Source organism: Melanerpes formicivorus, unplaced genomic scaffold, assembly GCF_026170545.1.
Source record: "Melanerpes formicivorus ecotype bairdi unplaced genomic scaffold, bMelFor1.0.p_v2 SCAF_24, whole genome shotgun sequence".
Classification (NCBI taxonomy): domain Eukaryota; kingdom Metazoa; phylum Chordata; class Aves; order Piciformes; family Picidae; genus Melanerpes; species Melanerpes formicivorus.
Genome location: NW_027142376.1, coordinates 994,466 through 1,017,266, shown reverse-complemented (window position 1 = coordinate 1,017,266; position 22,801 = coordinate 994,466). Strand labels below are relative to the sequence as shown.

General features: G+C 44.6%; 1 protein-coding gene across 1 annotated transcript in view; it reads right to left on the bottom strand.

The window, feature by feature from the left end:
- The window catches only part of LANCL2 (LanC like glutathione S-transferase 2), a 39,740-nt gene that overhangs the window by 15,361 nt on the left and 1,578 nt on the right, over positions 1-22,801 (bottom strand). The window contains exons 2-6 of the mRNA XM_068152560.1: positions 13,696-13,813; positions 8,770-8,977; positions 6,547-6,694; positions 5,819-5,965; positions 2,526-2,708 (exon numbers count right to left, since the gene is read on the bottom strand). Coding sequence (XP_068008661.1) covers positions 2,526-2,708; positions 5,819-5,965; positions 6,547-6,694; positions 8,770-8,977; positions 13,696-13,813 — 804 coding nt within the window. The remainder of the gene's footprint in view (positions 1-2,525; positions 2,709-5,818; positions 5,966-6,546; positions 6,695-8,769; positions 8,978-13,695; positions 13,814-22,801) is intronic.

Sequence of the window (22,801 nt, the reverse complement as noted above, 5' to 3'; positions counted from 1 at the left end):
ATTCCCAAACCATAACATCATTTGATTTGAAACATAGAAGTGTTAATTCTTGCCTCCAACAAAATGTCACACAGACCACTGGCCATCAAATCATAAAATCTTAGAATAGGTTGGAAGGGGTCTTAGAGCTCGTCTAGTTCCAACAGCCTGCCATGGGCAGGGACGCTTCCTACTAGACCAGGTTGCTCAATGCCTCATCCAACCTAAGTTTGGTCCTAAAGGGCTAGGTCTTAGTCCTCTTGAGTAATTCCTGGTTAGTCAACATCTGCCTTGAGTTCCATGTCAAAAACACACAAAAATATCTCTCTGCATAGAACAGGACTCTTTCCTCTGATACGAGTATAAGTAGGAACATATCATTACCTTGATTAGCATTGGAAATGCTCTTAAGCATTGGTCAGCATCAATTTTGCAAAGGGCTACAACTCTATGAGGAGAGGCTGAGGGAGCTGGGCTTGCTTAGCCTGGAGAAGAGGAGGCTCAGGGCAGACCTTATTACTGTTTACAACTACCTGCAGGGAGGTTGTAGCCAGCTGGGGGTTGGTCTCTTCTCCCAGGCAGTCAGCACCAGAACAAGAGGACACAGTCTCAAGCTGCACCAGGGGAGGTTTAGGCTGGATGTTAGGAAGAAGTTCTTCACAGAAAGAGTGATTGGCCATTGGAATGGGCTGCCCAGGGAGGTGGTGGAGTCACCATCACTGGAGGTGTTTAGGAAGAGACTGGATGGGGTGCTTGGTGCCATGGTTTAGTTGATTACATGGTGTTGGATGATAGGTTGGACTCGATGATCTCAAAGGTCTTTTCCAACCTGGTTAATTCTATTCTATTCTATTTTGTGCTGGGGAAAGTAAAGTTAAAAAGAAGCCTGTAGTGTTGTCAACCTCCTACCATATCTCAAAGAAAAAGCAACTGTGCCTGCTGCACATTCGGCAAGGCTGTAAGAGATTTACAGTTCACATTTCAGGTAGCGGCAGGAGCAATTATTCCAGAAACCAAGCCTGCATTTCATCAGCCTACCCAGAGGCAAGCAGGGAATCTGTAAAGGAGGGCTGTCAAAAGCAAGAATTCATTTGCATGAATTTAATTCAACAGTATACTTCCAAATGCCATGCAAATCAGAAGCGTACAGCATGAGGGAGACAGCAAACCTTGTTAAGGATGGGGAAGACAAACAGTGTGCTTGTCCAGCAACTGTGTTCAGGCCCTAGAAGAGACCCAGGAGCTTTGATCTGATGTTAGGTTCTTAAGGGATGGATTTTAATAATGGAATAATTTATGGAAGATGTTCTGTGGCAGGACACATGAACCTATGCTCCTGAAAACCAATATAATTCTTAAACTCCTGGGATGAAGTCAAAGAATCTAGGGCAATGTTCTCACCCAACACTCCAATAATCAAGTGATTCAAATCCATGGCCCTTTTCCAAGAAAGCCCAGAGTCTACTAACTACTAGCACCCTGAGAAGCAGCTTCACCCATTTATTTCCTTTTAAAAACATACCTATGGGAGCGTATTGAGATTTTCAGGTGTTCTGTTTCAAAAGTGTAGATCTATGTCCCTGGGACAGCAATATGCCGTTGTGATCAAGAAGGTCAGTGCTATCCTGGGGTACATTCAGTGACAGTGTGGCCATCAGGCCAAGGAAGACTCTCGTTTTCCTCTTCCTCTGCCCTTCTGAGACCACATCTGGAGTATTGTGTCCAGCTCTGGGCTCCACATTTCATGAGGGACAGGGATATACTAGAGTGTTCAACAGAGGCTACAAGGATGATGAAAAGACTGAAACTTATCTGTCTGACAAGGAAAGGCTGAGAGACCTGGGGCTGTTCAGCTTGGAGAAGACTGAGAAGAGATCTCATGACTGTTTATAAATATCTGAAGGATGGCTGTCAAGAAGAAGGTGCCAATCTCTTTTCAATGGCATCCTGTGATAGGACCAGCAGTAATGGATACAATCTGAAACACTGGAGGTTCCACATGAGGAAGAACTTCTTTCCTGTGAGTGTACTGGAGCCTTGGAGCAGGTTGCCCAGAGAGGTTGTAGAGTCTTCTTCTCTAGGGACTTCCAAGACCTGTCTGGATGTGTTTTTGTGTGACCTGCCCTAGGTGACCCTGCTTTGGCAGGGGAGTTTGGCTCGATTATCTTCAGAGATCACTTCCAACCCTACCACTCTATGATTCTAAGGGTAAAATTAGTCTAATATTAAATCAGTTCCTTATCTGTCTTGGTGCTTAATTTATCCCCATGACTTGGGGCCATTAAGAACATTTTGGTTTTCTTTCACTTCTGTTCACCGATTTAGAGTCTCCTTCCCTAGAGACTTTCAAGACCTGTCTGCACGTCTTCTTGTGTGCCCTGCTCTAGGTGATCTTGCTTTGGCAGGGGAGTTGGATTCCACCTTCAGACATCCCTTCCAACCCTACCATTCTCTGCTTCTATGATCTAGAATGCTGTAAAATGCAAGCCTTACAATCCAACGGGCCCGCATACAGGTGCATCTGTGATCACCAGAGAATGACTCACCTTGTAAGCTTGCATGAGCATGTGGATGACCCCAGGGGCACCATGGCACCAGTGAACCAGCCTGTCCGTCTCATTGCTCAGTGAGGATGGGTAATTGCCAGAGCGGAATCTTTTATGGCGCACGTAGTCAATGCTTGGCTTCACCAGCTCTGTCAGGGTCTCCTGGTCCACATTTGCAACTGGCTAAAGGAAACGTTAAAAAAACCCCAAACACACACCACCATGAACACAAATGATGTATCAACACTTGATTCAGCACTGCTTAGGCCACACCTTGAGTACTGTGTCCAGTTCTGAGCCCCTCAATTCAAGAGGAATATTTAGACACTTGAACATGTCTAGAGAAGGGCAATGAGGCTGGGGGGAGGCCTCGAGCGCAAGCTCTATGAGGAGAGGCTGAGGGAGCTGGGGTTGTTTAGCCTGGAGAAGAGGAGGCTCAGGGAAGGCCTTATTGCTCTCTACAACTACCTGAAAGGAGGTTGTAGACAGGTGGGGGTTGGTCTCTTCTCCCAGGCAACCAGCACCAGAACAAGAGGACACAATCTCAAACTGCACCAGGGGAAGTTTAGGCTCGAGGTGAGGAGAAAGCTCTTCACAGAAAGAGTGACTGGCCATTGGAATGTGCTGCCCAGGGAGGTGGTGGAGTCACTGTCCCTGGAGGTGTTCAAAAAGGGAGTGAACGTGGCACTTGGTGCCATGGTTTAGTTAGTCATGAGGTGTTGGGTGACAGGTTGGACTTGATCTCTGATGTCTTTTCCAGCCTTGTTGATTCTATGATCCATTTTCAAGTATCCCACATATGTGACCTTGATCCAAATACTTTGAATCACTTACACACAGTTTTAATTGTCTGTTTACAACACCCTTGTGAAGAGCACTTTTACAGCAACCAGAGAGACAAAAAATCTGGGGCACCAAGTTGCTACCTGTCTTACTGGAGGTGACATAGAAAGAGTATGGAAAAACTGAGAACAGAATACAGATTTCATGCCTCCCAGGCCTCTCTCTATACCTTAGAATAGTAAAATACTCAGAGGAGGATGAGTTTGCAACCACATTGCTCATAATACACACATAATACAATGGATTACATATTTTGTTTCACAGTTAAGTAATGTAGAGAAACCTGTCCTATTTTCCATGTCCAATAAATGAAGAAGAGTCTATGTAGTGGCACATTTGACAAAGGTTTATGAAGGTTAGAGACTTCCATTATCCACAAAACTCCCAGGCTATGAATCGGCATTTCCAGTTTCAGAAGCAACAGCTCCTTTTCCACATAGCTAAACACCTTTGTACTACACATTCATCCTTAGATTGCTCTCATGAAGTTCCTTTCTCAGTTCTTCTGTCTAGTTTACATCCTTGCTAAAAGGAGGAATATATCCATCAACCTGCATGCTCCTTTAAGTAAATGTTTAGAAGCTCGAGTATCTGTTTGGTCTGTAGTTGTTCTTAGTTGCTATTCCTTCCTCCACCAGCTTGCTGATCTTCACAGGTCCCTTCCAAGCCCTACCATTCTGTGCTTCTATAGCAAGCACTTCAGAATTCCCCCTCCAACTCCTGGATGAGTTATTTAACATAGCTGAGTGTTTATTCTCCCAGAAAGTCTTCTATAAATGAATCCAGCAATATAAGTCCCCTCATAAAGGCATTGTACAGACATGATGACCAGTGACATTCACAAGTCAGGTATGTTGGATGGCCTTTTTCTTATTATCAAACAGCCACTCAACAGACTCTGTTCTGAATTCTTTGCTGGAGATAGTGAAAAAAAATCTCATTGAGCGTGGGAGAGATGGGGAAAGGATGGACTCCAATATGCCATCTTCTCCTGCAGTGGATGACTCAACTCTGCATGACTCACCATATTTAATGTACATTGAAAAGACAGTAATCTAATGCTGCATAAACAATGGCTTTGTGGCAATTCTTAAAAGCAGCAATTACACGTAAAGGAAAAGAGAGTTAGGATTTTAACATGTAGCCAGAGTAGCTTCTGCTTAAACCAAAAAGCACTGTGCAATTATTTCTGTCAGCAGGCTTGAATAGTAAATGAAGGATGGAGCCTTCAAACAGGCTTCTTTGAAGGAATGGGTGCTCTTCAGAATATCTAGCAGAGCCAGGAAGGAAAAATAGAAGCCAGAAAGATGAGGGAGGTGGAGGGTGATGGACCACATTGCTAACAAAAGCAGGAAGTGAAGATAAGGGCACAGTAAATCAGAGCAGTCTGAGGCCCCAGTGAGATGGCCACTGTAGAAAATGGCTGTAGTGAGGTACAAGCATGCTCCAGGTCACAGAGCAATTGGCACTTCCACGGCAGTCTTTAGCATCAGCCACTGGTGGAAGTAGTGTGAGCTAATCTGAAACAGGGGCAATAACAAACATCAGCTCAGTCACTTCTGCCGTGAATGTCTGCTTGCAGCTTCAAACTGCTAGGGAAATTAAGATGCACAGACTGGCAGCACCTTCAGAAACCTGAAGCAGGCATGATACAAATTTTGCAGCTCTATGACCATCTTCTACAATGAAGCTTAAGGCTGTTTTTCCAGATTGTACAACAGAAGTAAGATCTAGAGGTCTGTTTTGAAAAATCAGAATCTCAGGGCAGCAGGGAATGGATTTAAGTGCAGGAAAGAGAAGGCATACACAAGAGAGGAATCTCACTCAGGACAAAAGAAAGAGGAAAGCAGGGGTCATAAATGCACTGAAGAACATCAGATTTTGGGGGAGAGATAAGGAGGATAAGGAAGAACATCATAATAAAAGCACACTGAGGATTAATGTGTGGTTAAAGATAGTCTTCCAAAAGCTTCAAGACAGTGAAAAAAAGAAGAAGAAAAAATCACCAGAGAAGAAAGAAAAGTCGTGGAGGGCAGGAGGTACCAGCAGTGCACTCATTTAAAAATAACTAAAAATTGTGAAGATTGAGAGAGAGTAAGTCAGTATTTAGGTGGTCTAATGACAGGCATCAGAAGAACGAGGATGAGGGAAGGCACCTCACTGTCTCTGCTGAGGGTAGGAAACTTCAGCTGTTTGGAACACTGATGCGCTGAAACTCAACTCAAGGGTCAATTCACTCTAACGTGAGGATAGTCCAGTCACAGTTTCCTCCTGCTCCCAGGGCCTGAGCTAGACCCCTGCACAGTTCTGTGCTGCAAAGGCTGATTCCAAACTGTGAGGCCTTGACCCAGACAATCTCTGTACATGTGTGAAAGATGAAGTTAAGATCCTCTGGTGCTAATCCAAGAAATCACTGGTGTTTCACCTCAGCCCAGAGAAGATGCTCTTACCTGCATGAGCATGTAATAGATGCCAGCCACTCCATGGGCTGCTCCGACATACTGCTTCCTGTGCCACTGGTACAACAGAGGACAGCGGTCTGTCTTCCGCTCCTCCTTTGAGAAGATCTTCCCCGATTCAATGATAGCATCTATCACCTAAAAAAAGAACACACCCACCTTCCATCTCTCCTGCTCTGATTCTGAGGGTTTTGCTCTCTCATGACTAAAACCACAGCAAAGATTAAGCCACAATTAGCAGCAACAGGACAGCAATATTCAATTCATTTGTTGAGGTAGATATCAAGAGTTTCCAAAGTGATGGAATCACAAATCTAAGAGTAAAAATTTACTATATAAATATTTCTAGTCACTTTCTTTTTTTCCCCAGGCCTGCCTTCTCTGGTTCTGGTATCTGCACAACAGTTGTGCATCTTTCCCACAATGAATTCTCATTCTTTTCACTTCCATACTTAAGGTTTTTCATAACAATTTCTCATCCCCAAACACTCCAAAACTAGTCCCACATTAGATTCATTTCCACAGCTGGCCATGGACACCCCTGCTGCCCTGCTGTATCAGTCCCAGCTGGGCAGGAAGGAAAGGGCAAAGAGACTGGAGGGATGAATGAGACTGAGGTCCCAGTTCTAGGTCCCTCTCCAGCATTTCTCTCATAATTTCTTGAATAATATGAAGGAATGATTCCATTTCACCTCACTGGAGAGAGAAAAGCCTCTTACCTCTTTGACAACAGACTGTGGGACAGTGTCCGGGCCAATTTCAGTATTGAGGTACAGCAAAGCATACAGGTAACCTGCTCTGCCATAAAGCAGTTCATCTGGAAGTTCAGCATCTGTGCTTATGACTGTCCTTTGGAGCTGCAACAACCTGCATCAGACAAGGAAAGCAGGGAGTGAGAACACCTTCTCTAGAGACCACACTAGACTATACCAGCAGAATCCCCACCACTTCTCTTCAGTCATCCCCAGGTGACCTGGTTCACACACAGGAGCTCTGCATGCCTGCCATCCCCAGCAGACAACTTGAAACAGAGCCAAGCTGGGTATTAGTGAAACTCTCTGGGTTTTCTGCAGACAGAAAGAGAGGTATGTGTGCAGGGTGGGGATTGAAGGAGGCTGGAGAGCCTCCTCCTGGAGCCTCTGGGAAGAGGGATAAAACAAACCAGAAAACCCAATACCACCATTCAGCACTTCCCCTCCCTAGACAGCATGTTGTCTCGGAAGTTTAGCTGCTCGGTTTTGAAAAGGGCACTACTACTCTGCAGAAGTATTTTACTTGTCTTTAGCAATGAAAAAAAAAACCCAAACCATTGGGCTGCCCACTGCAACTCCTGTTTGCTCCAAAGAGATTCCCTGCTGTTACTCCACCAGCTTGCATTAGTCCTGAGGTGGAGCAAAGATTTCCTGCCCACTTACCCCCTGTCTCTTTGCATATTTTGTGATTAAATTGGCAACTAGATAAAACCAGGGAGATGATCACATTTTGAATTGGGGGAGGGAGCAAGAAAATCTGGATTAAGACCAAATTCAATCCCCGGATTCCCTCAGATGACATTACTCAGCAGAAATGTTAACTTCACGCTGGAACAAAAACATTCACCCCAAGGGCTTGTTTCTGTTGTCACTGCTTAACACCAGTGAAAATCCAGTCATAAAATAGCTTTATATTATTATTCCTTTCTTGGAAATATGCTTTGGACTTAGAATTCAATTATTTCCAACTGTCCACTGTTAGGTTTTATTGTTCAAATCATACCCCTGCACAGCTACAAGGTAAAAAGTTACAAGTGCAATCAGTTTACATTTTGACATCTGTAACAAACCATTCAGCTGGTGTCATGAATATATTTGTAAACAAAACAAAATAAAGGAAGAAAAGAAACAAATAATCAAACCAACCTCCTGTTCAGTCCTCCTCCTAGAAATGACTTTCCCAGGAGAGGCAAGACTAAAAGATTTATGGCTAATGTAATTTTGCTCTATTCATACTTTGTGCCTTAAAGCAACACTACTTTCCCAGCTCCATTTGAAATGACATGATGACATGCCCAAGTTTGCTGCCAGTTCTAAAGGTGAAAACAAGCCAAACCTATTTCATTTCACAACTGAAATATTCATTGAGGAACAGCAGCAGAGATATATCACACTAGGATTCTAGATTAAAAAGAGATTATTTAGATTTCCAGATGTAAACCAGAATGGAGATGAGGACATAATGTTAGTCCACCAATTCTGGTAGGCTAAGGTATGCTGCTGGACCACTAACAAGAGGATTGTTGGTGCTGAATGCAAGTATTACCAGGTTCCAATGCTTCCAGCCCTTGCCAGGGCAGCAATCAGAAAAGGGACACTCAGTTCTCCAAGGAAGCTCTATATCTAAATGGGATTTCTCAAGACATTTGTTACATTTACATTACTTTGAAAAGGGGCTGGAAGTTTTTCAGGCTACCCTTCACACAGTCTGACCTAATTAAAGCCCTTTAGCTTTTGACAGTTCAGTAAATACCTTCTCTTGGTTTTCTGAACTCTTTCTTACATATCAATCTGGTATTTCTGGCTGGATGTTTCCCTGAAGTGTACATGTTTTGTAACAAATGTAGAGGTGAGACCCACTCTATACAGGAAGCATGATGTGTTGCACAAGTGCTACATATTGCTGATGACAAGCGTGTGGCTTTTGTTAAACGTCACTTCAACCTGACAGAATCAATGCACTGCAGATATGCCCAGAACACCCTGCCCTTAGAGCAGAAGACTCAAGCCACTAAATAGGAATCAAGTGTAAGCCAACTTTGACAAAGATAAAGCCTGTTTTGAATTCTTCTACTGAAGGTGTATCAGGAAAGCGTCAATGCTGTCCTCCACAACTACACATGCCAACGTTACTGAACCTACACTCTCTACTAATGAAGAGCACAGCTTTTTCTACCATCAACCACTTACTTGGCCACACATTCTTTAGATTCACTGTCATTTTTTAGCTTGTGATAAACCACTGCACCCACTGCCAGCGGCCCAGCATCACCGCAGAGGAAAGTAACTCTTCTGCCATTCAGATTGCGAAGGATTCTCTTCACGTAATCAAGAGATCGCTGCAGGTGGCTCTGGTTCTTTGTGACACGGTACAGCTGCAGGTATAAGAGGGCAATACCTGGAACAACCAGATGGAAAACAGAGATTTTTTTCATTCACTTGTCCTCCCAGGTATTTTATATTTCCCTCTTCAGTGTCTCTGAACCAGTAACTCAATTGAAAACACCTGGGTAGTTAAACACCTGGGTACCTGGGTAGTTAAAAGATACTGGTTAAGGGTCCTAGTTTATCTGATGGGAAAGCAATGGGACACCCATTTTGGCTGCACTTCAATATGAATGGTGACAAAATTATCAGAGGTAGACTCATAATTTGCAAAGAATGAGGAAAATTCATGACACAGGCACCAATGCTTAGTGAAGAAGTTACTGAAGACTCAAAAACCTGGGCTAATAGACACAGAAACATTAAAGCTGGAAAAGGCCTCTAAGATCATTGAGTCCAACCATCATCCCAAACAGCACCATGCCCACTAAACCATGTCCCCAAAGATAGTGACTCCACCACTTCCCAGTGGGCAGCTTGTTCCACAGCTTGACCACTCTTGCAGGAAAGAAATTGCTCCTCATCACAGTATCACAGTATCACAGTATAACTTAGGTTGGAAAGGACCTCAAGGATCATTGAGTCCAACCTATCAACACAGACCCCATGACTAGACCATGGCACCAAGTGCCATGTCCAATCCCCTCTTGAACGCCTCCAGGGACAGTGACTCAACCACCTCCCTGGGCAGCACATCCCAATGATGAATGACTCGCTTGGTGAAGAACTTCCTCCTCCCCGGCGCAGCTTGAGACTGTGTCCCCTTGTTCTGGTGCTGGTTGCCTGGGAGAAGAGACCAACATCTTCCCGGCTACAACCACCTTTCAGGTAGTTGTAGAGGGCAATGAGGTCACCCCTGAGCCTCCTCTTCTCCAGGCTAAACAATCCCAGCTCCCTCAGCCTCTCCTCATAGGGCTTGTGTTCAAGGCCTCTCATGTCTCTCTCATGTCCAACCTAAACCTCCCCTGGCATGCATATGGTCAAGTACACTGAACAATCCTTACCTATTATATGTAAGAAGTGACTTATTTTCCATTTAATTTATAAAAGAATCTTTTGAAGAATTTTTTTGCTTAGATTTGCCAAATTCTTTATAACTCTTAAATGTATTTCACAACATGATTGTGAGCTTCAAGTTAAGCTGGTTTGTAACAGCCAGAAAACAAGCAAGTGCTCAGAGAATTACCTCAGGTACTATCAGGATTCACTCTACTAAACTCATTACATAGTTTTCATAGATTCACAGGCTGCATCGGGTTGGAAAGGACTCTCAAGGGTCATCTTGTTCAAGCCCCCTGCAGTCAGCAGGAACACCTCCAACTAGACCATGCTGCCCAGGGCCAGATCAATCTGATCTTGACTGTCCACAAGGACCGGGCCTCAACCACATCCCTGGGCAACCCGTTCCTGTATTTCACTACTCTCACTGTGAAGAACGTCCTCCAAACACCCAACCTAAATCTACCCTGCTCCAGTTTCAAATCACTGCCCTTCCTTCTGTTGCTACAAGCCATTCTAAATGGTCTGTCCCCAGCCTTCCAGTAGGTCCCCTTCAGATGCTGAAGTGGTTTCCTTTCAAACCAAACCAAGCCAAGCCATGGATACTGCAACAATGTAGACTGAAGAAAGTGAAGCAAACCCATCTAACTGGATGTTTATTGGCCAACTGCCAGCATACCAGTGCAGAGAAAAATTATTTGCCTCCAGACTATGACGTTTATCTCAAACTTGCTTCTGGACAGGGGAGAGCATTCTCCTGAGCCACAACTAAAGCTGAGGCCCACTTAGCTCCACAGAGAGGCTACCTAACAAGCACAAGAACATCACCACACGAGTCCTGGTACACCACCCTTTGGATGTTTTCCAGATTGGCTTTAAACAGGCTTTTCTAGATTAGTCCAAAAGGAGAGCTGCAGAGCTCAGTTAGCCCAATTCAAGGCACAGGAACCCCGTGGCCTATTTACTGAATTTACTGTCACTCCTTTTACATTGCAACAAATGTGTAGTTATCAGGGCTTCTGATCAAAGTATGATCAGGAAAGCAGCTATGAGGCACAGTTCATCCAATCCTTCCTTACACAACACCCTTAAAATTGCTCTTGCAAGATATGTAGTACATACTCTGGAGAGGAGAAGGCTGAGGCAGGATCTCATTAATGATGATCAATACCTAAAGGGTGAGTGTCAGGAAGATGGAGCCAGACTCTTCTCAGTGGTATTCGGTGACAGCACAAGGGGCAATGCACACAAACAAACACAGGAGGTTCCGTGGAAACATAAGGAAAAACTTCTTCACTTTGTAGATGGCAGAGCTACTGAAAGAGGTTGTGGAACCTCCTTCTCTGGAGGCATTAAAAACCCACCTGGATGTGTTCCTGTTTGATTTACTCTAGGTGACCCTGCTCTAGTAGGGGAGACGGACTCTATCATCTTCAGAGGTCACTTACAACCCTACCATTCTGTGACTCTTGCATAAGCAGACAGACTCCTGATGTCCTGGAGTCCATCTTGCTTATCCAAGTCCTATGAGAGTGACTCTGAAAGTCCAAAATGGATACCTGGAGTCCAGCTCACAGCAAAGAATCCTACGACTGTTATGTGCCAACAGTAGATGCTCCAACACGGCTTTAAAGAGCACAAGCCAGGGCTTAGGACTGCACTGCCAGCGAGGTTTGTCTACATCTGGTAAGTAACAAGCAGGGCAATTGTTTCCAGCATTGCTTTTACCTTCTGATTTGCACACTAGCCAAATGCTGCAAGCAGCAAATCTGGAGACTATTCACACTATTTTGAAAGCCAGATCACTGAAATATTTTTCTTCAGAGTCATTTCCATAGAAGCCTTGAAAGAAATTTACCATTTGGAATAGATGTGGCTGGGGATCCTTCCACAGGATGGAAAATCCCTGCTCTCAGACTGCATCACTTGTTCATCTACCTCCTTGTCTCAGCTAATGATGGCTGTGTTACTTTTAGCCGATGACTCATTTTCAGCATGCTCTGGTTTATCAGCCCCAACTTCAGCTGTCACTCACAGAATCAGAACACAGCTCCCTGGGAGTCCTTTTGTAATGTCACCATCAGAAAGCCCACCACTGGAGATCTTCTGTACTCGCTTAGCAGCCACTCACTTTCAGACCTTGAAACACATTTAAGCTTGAGTAGTCTAAAACTTCCCCACCCACCCACCCACAGCACCATCTGTCCTGAAACAAGAAAAAAAGCAAAGAAATTTCACCCCTTCGTTGCCAGGATGAAGCCTGTGCATGAGCAGAGCCTGGAGAGTTTCCACGCTGCTCCCCCCTCCCAACGGTAAAAGGAAAGAAAGATCTCCTCAGCGCACGTTCCAAACATGCTGTGCTAAAAGTGTAAGCATGCCTGGAGTGTGAGTTAGAGCAGGAATAGAACAGGACACTGGAGCAGCAAAGTGGTACTTAGGAGGCCTAGACAGCAAAGTGTTCTGGCAGCTTGAAGACTGAGGGCTGTATCAGGCCTGACAACTGCAGGCTCTGCTTAAAGGATGATAAGAGACCATTCATTCCCATTTGGACAGCAGCAGTGATGCATTGCTAGATGAAGGATGGTGCCCAGCTTGCACATGCTTGTTGATCTTCATGAACTTCACCATCTTGTGACCCCACCTCCGCACTCCCCCTCCTTACACATTTGTTTTACCATTTCTGCAGAGATAGAACAAGCACACTCAAACTATTCATAGAACAAATTTTAGCTCCAAGCTCCTGGGCACAGAACACCTCCCTCCCAACCACCTGCCTCTCCCCCCATGATTAGATGATGCTGTTATCATTACACATCTGCTAACTGATCTCAGTTGAACAGAAAAAGGTGGAAATAACTCCTTTTAAAGAAACAAAGAGATAAGAAAAAAACCCCAAAATTCCTTTTTTAAAGAAACAAAAGGTAAGCTTAAAGAGAGAGCAGCCTTAGAAAAATCTACTCCTTTTGCAAGACAAAGATCTCCACACACAAAAACCAGCTGTCTCTGCAGCTTTGCTGAACTCAGTAGTGGTGAGGTAGCACCTGAACTACTGAATTCAGTTTTGGGCTCCTCACTCCCAGAAAGACATTGAAGTGCTGGAGCAGGTCCAGAGAAGGGCCAACAATGCTAGTAAAGTATCTGCAGAACAGGTCTGGTGAGGAGCAGCTGAGGAAAACAGGGTGGTTCAGTATGGAGAAGAGGAGGCTGAAGGGAGAAGTTCTTGCTCTCTACAATTCCCTTAAAAAGAGGTCGGAGTGAGGTGGGAGTTGGTCTCTTCTTCCTAGTAATGAGTGATAGAACAAGAGGAAGTGCCCTCAAGCTGGCTCAGGGGAGGTTTAGATCGGATATTGGAAAGATTTCTTGACCAAAATGGTTCTTAAACACTGGAACGGGCGCCCCAGGAAAGTGCTTAAATCCTGAGCCCAGAAGGTGTTTAAGAGGCAGAGATGTTGTGCTGAGAGGCATGGTTTAGCACCAGACTTGGCAGTGTCAGAGAATGGCTGGACTCAAGGATCTTGGAGGTCTTTTCCAACTGAAATGATTCTAAAAGTCCATTAAAGTTGTTCCAGAGAGCAGTGACCAAAGGTCCTGAGTTAAAAGCAAGCAGCTCACACAAATGCCTGTACTGGAGTATTTCTGCTGCTCCTGTGAGAATCTCAGAACCTCCTCCTGTGAGTAAATCCAATGACATCTTTTAACAAACACACTTCATTCAATTTTTAACGTTCTCACCAGTCCAGCCTGTGTAGGCAGAGCAGTCATGTGGATCTGCTGTCTTCAGCCCTTCCTCCATTTGTTGCAGAAGGTCCTTGATTTTTGCCTGGATTCTCTTAGAGAACTGAGCACTGACCTGAAAACAAGACACAGGAGAAAGGGAGTGAGTCAGAAAACGACAGAATCCAAGAAGACAAAGTGTCTGCTGCACTTTATTGCTTGGGAAAAAAACAACAATAAAAAAACAACCACAAAACCAACCCGAACCAAATCCAAACCTGACCAACCAAAACTCACTAGGGAATAAGTACTACACAGAGCATTCAGCAAAGTCAAGGTGGCTCATCTTAAACTTGTCCCATGCAGTGCATTCCAATAGCATATTAAAGTTACTAGGGGAAAATAAACTACCCAGGCACACTTTCAAGTCCCATGAAGTGGAGTTAAGGACACTGGGGCAGTATGCAATTATACACTGCCTCTTATCTCAGGCTTCTCAAAACAGTAAGCAAAGCTTCCCTGAACCAAGTAAAAGGGGAATAAATGCAAACAGAAGTCAACCATCTGCTGCCACTCCATGAGCCAGTACCCCATACAGGGTCCTGGGACCAAAACCACCTTAGCACAGAATCACAGAATGGTGGGGGTTGTAAAGGACCTCCAGAGATCACCCAGTCCAACCCCACTGCTAAAGCAGGTTCATCCAGGGCAGGATGCACAGGAATGTGTCCAGGAATGTTTTCAGAGTCTCCAGAGAAGGAGACTTTACAACCTTTCTGGCCAGCCTGATCCAGTACTCTGACACCCTCACAGGGAGAAGATTTTCCTTTTAAGTGAAATCTCCTGTGTTCTAGTTTGTGCCCATTGCCCCTCTTCCTTGTTATCCATCCCCTTGTTATGGTTGAACACAGCACACTGAACCCCACAAGTCCCAGGCTGTAAGTGCTTGCTCCCATCACAAGGTCCCTGCACCTGCTCCACAGCACTCTGAAGCAGGAAACAGCTAAAGGAAAAATAAATGCTCATATCTGAGACAATCAAACCAAGGTTGAGCCACTGCCTTTAATGATGTGCTCAATCACACCATCTATGACGTAGTCACGTTTTCTTTTTCAATCCAAGACTTTTTCGGATGTCCTACTTTGTGATCACCACACACAGCAAGTCATGCAAATGCCTTTCCTCCTGCTGCTTGTTCTCTGCTTTCCCCAAAACAAAGTAGGATCAGCAGGAAAGTTATGATGTAGTTGCCATCACAGAGACGTGGTGGGACGACTCACATGACTGGAGCTCTGCAATTGATGGCTACAGGCTCTTCAGGAGAGAAAGGCAAGGAAGAAGGGGTGGAGGGGTGGCCCTGTACATCAGGGAGGCACTAGATGCCATTGAGATGGAGATTAAGGACAATCAAGTTGCATGCTTGTGGGTAAGAATTAGAGGGAAGACCAGCAGGGCAGACATCCTGGTTGGAGTCTGTTATAGGCCACCCAACCAGGAGGAAGATGTTGATGAGTCATTCTATAGGCAGCTTAAGGCTGTCTCAAGATCGCCTGACCTTGTTCTCATGGGTGACTTCAACCTGCCTGATATCTGCTGGGATCTCAACACAGCAGAGAGGAGACAGTCTAGGAGGTTCTTAGAGTGCATGGAGGACAGCTTCTTATCCCAGGTGCTGCACAAGCCTACCGGGGCAAGGCTATGCTTGACCTCCTCTTCACCAATAGGGAAGGGCTGGTGGGCAATGTGGTGGCCGGAGGGTGTTTAGGGGCCAGTGACCATGAGAGAATTGAATATTCAGTATTAAGAGGGGCAGCAAGAAGACCTCCACTCTGGACTTCCAGAGGGCAGACTTCAGGTTACTCAAGGAACTAACTCAGAGGTTAGTTAGGTTCACTAGTGGTGTGCCCCAAGGATCAGTGCTGGGCCCCATGCCCTTTAACATCTTTATTAATGATCTGGATGAGGGCATTGAGTCTATCATCAGTAAATTTGCAGATGACACCAAGCTGGGGGCAGGAGTTGATCTGCTGGAGGGTAGAGAGGCTTTGCAGAGAGACCTCGACAGGCTGGACAGATGGGCAGAGTCCAACAGCATGAGATTGAACACATCCAAGTGCCAGGTTCTGCACATTGGCCACAACAACCCCATGCAGTGCTACAGGCTGGGGTCAGAGTGGCTGGAGAGCAGCCAGGCAGAGAGGGACCTGGGGGTGCTGGTTGATGGTAGGCTGAACGTGAGCCTGCAGTGTGCCCAGGCAGCCAAGAGGGCCAATGGCATCCTGGCCTGCACCAAGAACAGTGTGGCCAGCAGGAGCAGGGAGGTCATTCTGCCCCTGTACACTGCACTGGTTAGGCCGCACCTCGAGTCCTGTGTCCAGTTCTGGGCCCCTCAGTTTATGAAGGAGGTTGACTTGCTGGAACGAGTCCAGAGAAGGGCAACAAAGTTGGTGAGGGGTTCGGAACACAAGCCCTATGAGGAGAGGCTGAGGGAGCTGGGGTTGCTTAGCCTGGAGAGGAGGAGACTCAGGGGTGGCCTTACTGCTCTCTACAACTACCTCAAGGGAAGTTGTAGACAGGCGGATGATGGTCTCTTCTCCCAGGCAGACAGTACCAGAAGAAGAGGACACAGTCTCAGGCTGTGCCAGGGGAAGTTTAGGTTGGATGTTAGGAAGAAGTTCTATAGAGAGAGAGTGATTGCCCATTGGAATGGGCTGCCTGGAGAGGTGGTGGAGTCACCATCATTGGAGGTGTTCAGGAGGAGACTTGATGGGGTGCTTGGTGCCATGGGTTAGTTGTTTAGGTGGGTTGGATTGGTTGATGGGTTGGACACGATGATCTTGAAGGTCTCTTCCAACCTGGTCTGGTCTATTCTATTCTATATTGTATCATGTTTTTAAACGCAGTGTCATGTTCAAGAACAACTACTAAAAAAAACCAAAACAAAACAAACAAAACCACAAAACAACAAAACACCCCAACAAAACCAAAGCCGGACACAATGAGGACGAGTAAAAGTAGCTTGGTAGATTTAGCTAATGCATGAAGAGGAAGTAACTAAGTTATCAATGTGTAAAATGAAAGATTATTTTACTTTTGACCAAGAGAAATTTACATGGAATATAACAGAGGATATTTTGCTCTTGCCAACATTTCTCTCTGATTAGGAAAGATGTTGAGTTGCTGGATCGTGTCCAGAGAAGGGCAACAAAGCTGGGGAGGGGTTTGGAGCACAGCCCTGTGAGGAAAGGCTGAAGGAACTGGGGTTGCTTAGCCTGGAGAAGAGGAGGCTCAGGGGAGACCTTATTGCTCTCTACAACTACCTGAAGGGAGGTTGTAGCCAGGTTGGGGTTGGTTTCTTCTCCCAGGCAACCAGCACCAGAACAAGAGGACACAGTCTCAAGCTGCACCAGGATGTTAGGAAGAAGTTCTTCACAGAAAGAGTGATTGGCCATTGGAAAGGGCTGCCCAGGGAGGTGGTGGAGTCACCATCACTGGAGGTGTTTCGGAGGAGACTGGATGGAGCGCTTGGTGCCATGGTGTAGTTGATTGGATAGTGTTGGATGATAGCTTGGACTCTGTGATCTCAGAGGTCTTTTCCAACCTGGTTAATTCTGTTCTATTCTATATATACTGTATGGGAAGATACACTATTGATTACTCCCTGAAGCCTACTGAACATGGAAGTAGTCAATTAACCAGAATTTATTGCCCTATTAAGTTCTATTAGAAATAGTAGTCATTAAGTCTCCTCCCAGGATGATTCCACATTTGACCAGGAGCACCAGGAACAATAAAAAGTGTGTGTTTGGTTGGGATCTTTTTTTATTGTTTGGAGGGTTTTTGTTTGGTTTCTTTGTGTTCTGTGGCTTTGTGTTGTGGGGTCTTTTGGTGACGTTTGTTTTGGGGTCTTGGGGGTTTGTACATTAAATAGTATAACCTACTGGCCAGTTTTGCCTATTAACACATTTATTACAAAATATTTTATGTATTTAGACAGAGCAACTGATTACTCAAAACACACCACACTTTGTATTCTTGTTCAGAGCAGATCTTCAAATGCAAATCAGTGAATTCAAATAGACAGAACAGCAGGTAACAAGGATTGCACAAGTCCTCTGAGACACAGCAGAAGCCTCCAGGGTCAATGGTTCAAATCCAATTCACAGTAACAGCACAGGGAAGGGAGAAGGAACCAAACACAGTATGCAGCTCATGTCTGTTTCTCTTTGGCCTTAACATGGTATTAAGAATCTTTTTGTTAGGAAACCCTACATACCACATGCACACACAACATTCCCTCCTCCCCACCATTTTTTTTGACCAGTTCAGTGAAGTCTCTGCAGGAGGACAGGGCTAACTCTCCTTCAGAAGGCAGCCATGCCAATGCTAAGGCATATGGTGAAACAGCGTGAGGATATCCACATGGATGCAGCCAGGCACAGGGCTCAGCTTCTTTGACGGGAGTGAACCAAGGTCTCAGACTCTTACCTGCTGCACATCACCAGCAGGCTGCTTATCTTTTTGTTCTGACAATGCACCTGCTGCTATCAAACCAGGGTATTTTTCCTCAAACACCAGATCAAATTACTCAGAGGCAGGAAAACAGTAGTAGGACATCAGGACCCCCAGGTTCTGCTTTGACACTATGGTTCCAACACAAATCATTTCGTGCAGGTTGGCACATCCCTTTCCAAAATGGGAATAAGAACTTATCTTGATTCAGTACATAGAAAAGGTTTTCTACATTACTATTATCATTAATTACCAGCCCAAACAAAACTACTTTCAAGCTTATGCTGGTGTGAATAGGTTATGAGTAGCAACAAAGTTTTTCCCCAGCTACCTCCATCACTGCCTCATTTCTGGTTGCTCTGAGGCTTTCATTTGATAAGATTACACCATAAGCTTCTAACAGATGCTTACATGCACCAAAATAAATTAATTACATAAAGAAATAAATGTTGAAAGGTGGCTTTAGAAGACTTATAAACCTCCTTCAAGGAATCTTATGGCAGCTTTACAGTTGAGCATAAAGCAGGCTAATTCATGCTGAGCAGGGATTGATTTTCATGTGAAGCACATTCATTTCAGCAGGATGATTCCAGCTGGCATTCAGCCTCTTCTGCAGGTGACTCTTGTTAATCCTGTAGGGCCAAACAAAGAGCACAAAGCCTGACCTCTGATATCCTACTGGATGTGTGATGTGATAACTTCACATGCATGTACTGAGGCCATCCCAAGCACAAGTAGAGGCTGGGCAACAAGTGGACTGAAAGCAGCCCTCTGGAGAAGGACGTGGGAAGTATTACTGAACACAAAAAAAGGTGTGTGAGCCAGCAATGTGTACCCACAGCCCAGAACATCAATCACACCCTGTGCTGCATCAAAAACAGCATGGCCAGCAGGTCAAGAGAGGTGTTTCTGCAGCTCTACTTGGCTCTGGTGAGACCTCACCTGGAGGACTGCAGCCAGCTCTGACACTCCTTGTGCAAGAAAGGTATGGATCTGCTTGAGTAGGTCCCAAGGAAGGCCACAAAGATGGTCAGAGGTCTGAAGCCAGAAATTAACTCCAGTTCTGCAAACCCACATGCTTAATACATGATTTGAAACACTGCTGTCTGTAGAACACATTGCTCTGGTTTTCAGCCAGCTGGCATCTAGTGCCATTTGACTATGGTGAAAAAACATAAAGAAGGAAAAAGGAGAAACAGAAATCAATAACTGTAGGCAAACTACGGAGGTGCTAGAAATACACAGTTAGGAACAGGCTTTAAATGCAGGCACCACCCTCCCTCAGAGGAGGTAGGAAGGGTGCAAAAAATGGCATTACAATGCAACCCATTCAAGTTACAGAATGAATCATTTGAAGCATGTAAGAAATCATGACACACTGCCTCTAATGCATGTGTGTGTAGAAGAAGTATTTGTCTCATTGATGATTAGGTTGCAAAACCCACCCAAAGCCTACAGATTTACATTATAAAGTCACCAAAAAACTTCAGATTATTGGTGACAAAAATAAACATGATTAACAGATGCCCAAGAACATTACCCTGATAAAGCAAAAGAGCAGTATTGGAAATCACTGGTCCTCAGGGTAGCCTAACACCAGCATGCTACTTCTTGAAAACAAAGAAACTAGAAGTCTGCTGTGGGAATGATTTAATGGCACTCACTACACAGAGGTCTCTTCCCTAGCTGGAATATTTTTAGGAGGTCCCCAGCTTGCAGGAAAACAAAACAAAACCCTCTACCAATACTGTCTAAATTACTTTGATGCCCATACAATAGAGGAGTTGTAAATAGAGGTGTCTACAATGCAGGGGAAACTATCAGAAGGGCATGTGCTTTTCAAATATTAATACTTTCCCCAACAAGCAATTAGAGAGAGTTAAAATTAAATGAAACTTAACAGAAAAAATGGTTTTCCCATGAGCTAGGGAGTAGGCTTTGTTCCAAGTCTAGAGTCATCTATTCATTTCTCTGCCTCCCTGACCATTTACATTTCCTTTTTGAAAACTTTTAGAACACTGAGATAACGTCCATAAGTACTATTTGGGACCAAGGTATCACTGTGGGATCCACAGCAAAAGGAAGAGGGCTGCAAGACATATTTAATTGAAAGATTCATCACTTCTTAAACAAAGACATTTAAAATCATGTTTGTTCTTAATCTAGAATTAATGTTGTGTGAGAAACTATTACCCTCACCTTTCTCAGACAAGGTATTCAAGCCCACATCGATGTTTATTAAGTAGATTTCTTTGCCCTGAAAATAAACTGCAACTACACGAGCAGAGCCCACCTAGATAACTGCAGTGTTTACTGTGACTATTTTTCAGAGAGCAAATCTGCAGCCCCAAATTTTGTTTTCTCATCTCCTGCTCCCACGCTTTCTAGCTTCCTGAACTGCACCTTATGCACACAAACACAGGCTTCCATATGCAGCACTCTGTCCCAATTGTCTCACATTTCAGACAGCAGCTTGAAGATCTTGTCCTTTCATGAGCCGGATGAATTTTAGATGGCAATCATGGCAGCTTATGACATCAAACGGAGGGATTAATAATGCACTGCCTCCCACAACAACAGCAGAGCCCTGCACACCTCTAGCTGTCATGACGTGAGTCACTCAGCAGCAGAAGGGAGGAGCAGTGCGCTGAGGGCTTCTGAAAGCTGCTCTCATTTTTAGGAATCTTGTGCTGCTCTGTATGGTGGTTTCCTAACCTAGGTAAAGTCCTTTTGTTTTCAGTGGGGCCTGAGGCATGTCCTTTCCTCAAATGGAAATGGATCCTGTTAAATGCTGAAAAAAAACCAACCAAAAACCCCACCCAAACCATAAACTACAGCAGCACCCCAAAAATGCTCATCGTGAAGTCTCACAAAAGCCAGGATTGTACTAGGACTGACAATATGCAAATGTTGCAAAGATAAACACACAAATATATTCACAGCTATGTTCTAGCCCAGAAGTACACAGGACAACTCCTTTTGTTTCTGCAACCACAAAATCTGAGAAAATGTACACCTCACATCTTCCTCCTCCAATGAAATGCACAGAGCTGAAAAAAAAAATAATTCACAAACTACTGAGAGTTGCTGTGGTTCCATCACTTTAATGCAATACAGAAGATGATTTTTTCCCCGAGGAGCTTCACAATCGTCAATGTTAACAAAGCCCAGACACCATCTCTTACCAAACACACAGCTACTCAGGTGCTCTAAGATATTTTCTGAACAAAGCTGCACAAAGAGCTGCCAACAGCAACACGGAACGCTATCCACCACTGATGCTGAGGAAAAGATTTGCACCCACACTAAAACAGCAAACTCATCTACAGCAGAGTAGGGGGGACACTCCTAACAAATACTGGGCTAGAAATCCTGGACTAACTCATTTCAGTTCTGCCTTGGAACAGCATCTGTGAAGTTGGATTCATTCAAAAATTAAATCTGAAGTAAATGAGGGTTGAACTCTTCTGCAACACAACTAGTATTCTCTGAAAATATTTTTTTTTAATTCAAGGAAGTTCACCTTCCTCCAGTATCAGCTCTCACTTCTTAAAGATGTAATCGACCTAGATCAGCAGTAAATGAAGGCTTATTTTGTCTTAAAATATGCTTTTTAACCAATTTAACAATATAAAGCAATAGTTGTCCTCACACCTACTCTCTGCCTTCACACTTCAGCTTTTTTTTATATATATACTGAGCCAAATAGAAAACAAGAAATCACAGTTCCCAATCATAGAAACCCCAAAACACTACACAAAATCAGTTTTACCAGCACTAAGTACACTACCAGAGATTTTTGTCAAAGCACAGCAAATTTCACTTCCAAACCTAGCCTTGCTTTTTAGCCTTTTCCAAGTGCTAAGTTCTGCTTCTGATAGCTGCAATTAGTGGTACCAGTAAGACACCAATCACTCAAGTATTCTGTTTTGTGCTCTCAGCTTAGCCACACACAACTTCATAAAGCTCCGCTGCAACACCTGAGTGAAACCTTTCATTGCCCCAGACTGATAGTGAGTTGATGCTGTCCTGCTCATTCTTCAGAAGAATGCTGCTCTGGCTGCTGGGCATCACTATCCTCATCCCAACCGATTAGTAAAACGAGGTCATTCTTTATCGCCACCAGCAGAGCTAAGATTGAAGGCTCTCCTTTGTTCACACCAGTGTACAGTCAAGCGAGTCAGGAAAGGCAGCTTCCCACTCAGCACATCTGTGTTTTTAGCAATGTCACCACACAGGGGTTTTAATTTAAAAGACAATGAAGCAGCACAGTAGTGAGAGGTGAGGCTTCTCTGGGGCTAAAAATAGTCAAAAATCCATATTCTGGTAGTACTTCTGCAGCTTAAGCCAGCCTGCATCCTAACAGGTCTGAGCAGTTTTGGTGCTTTAAGACTAAAACACATCCAGCTCTCCCAAGAGCCGCACACGGTGACAAGGAGATAAGCAGGACTACTGCGAACCCAGTCCAACCATCACTACCAGAGGTGCCTTCTGCTGGCCTGACCGTACTGCCATGTGCCTACCATGGCGCACTTGCATCTACAAATGTGTCAGTAAGCACATGCCTCGGAGAGGATGATCCAGCATCACCTGAAGGCTGAGTGCTGCTGTC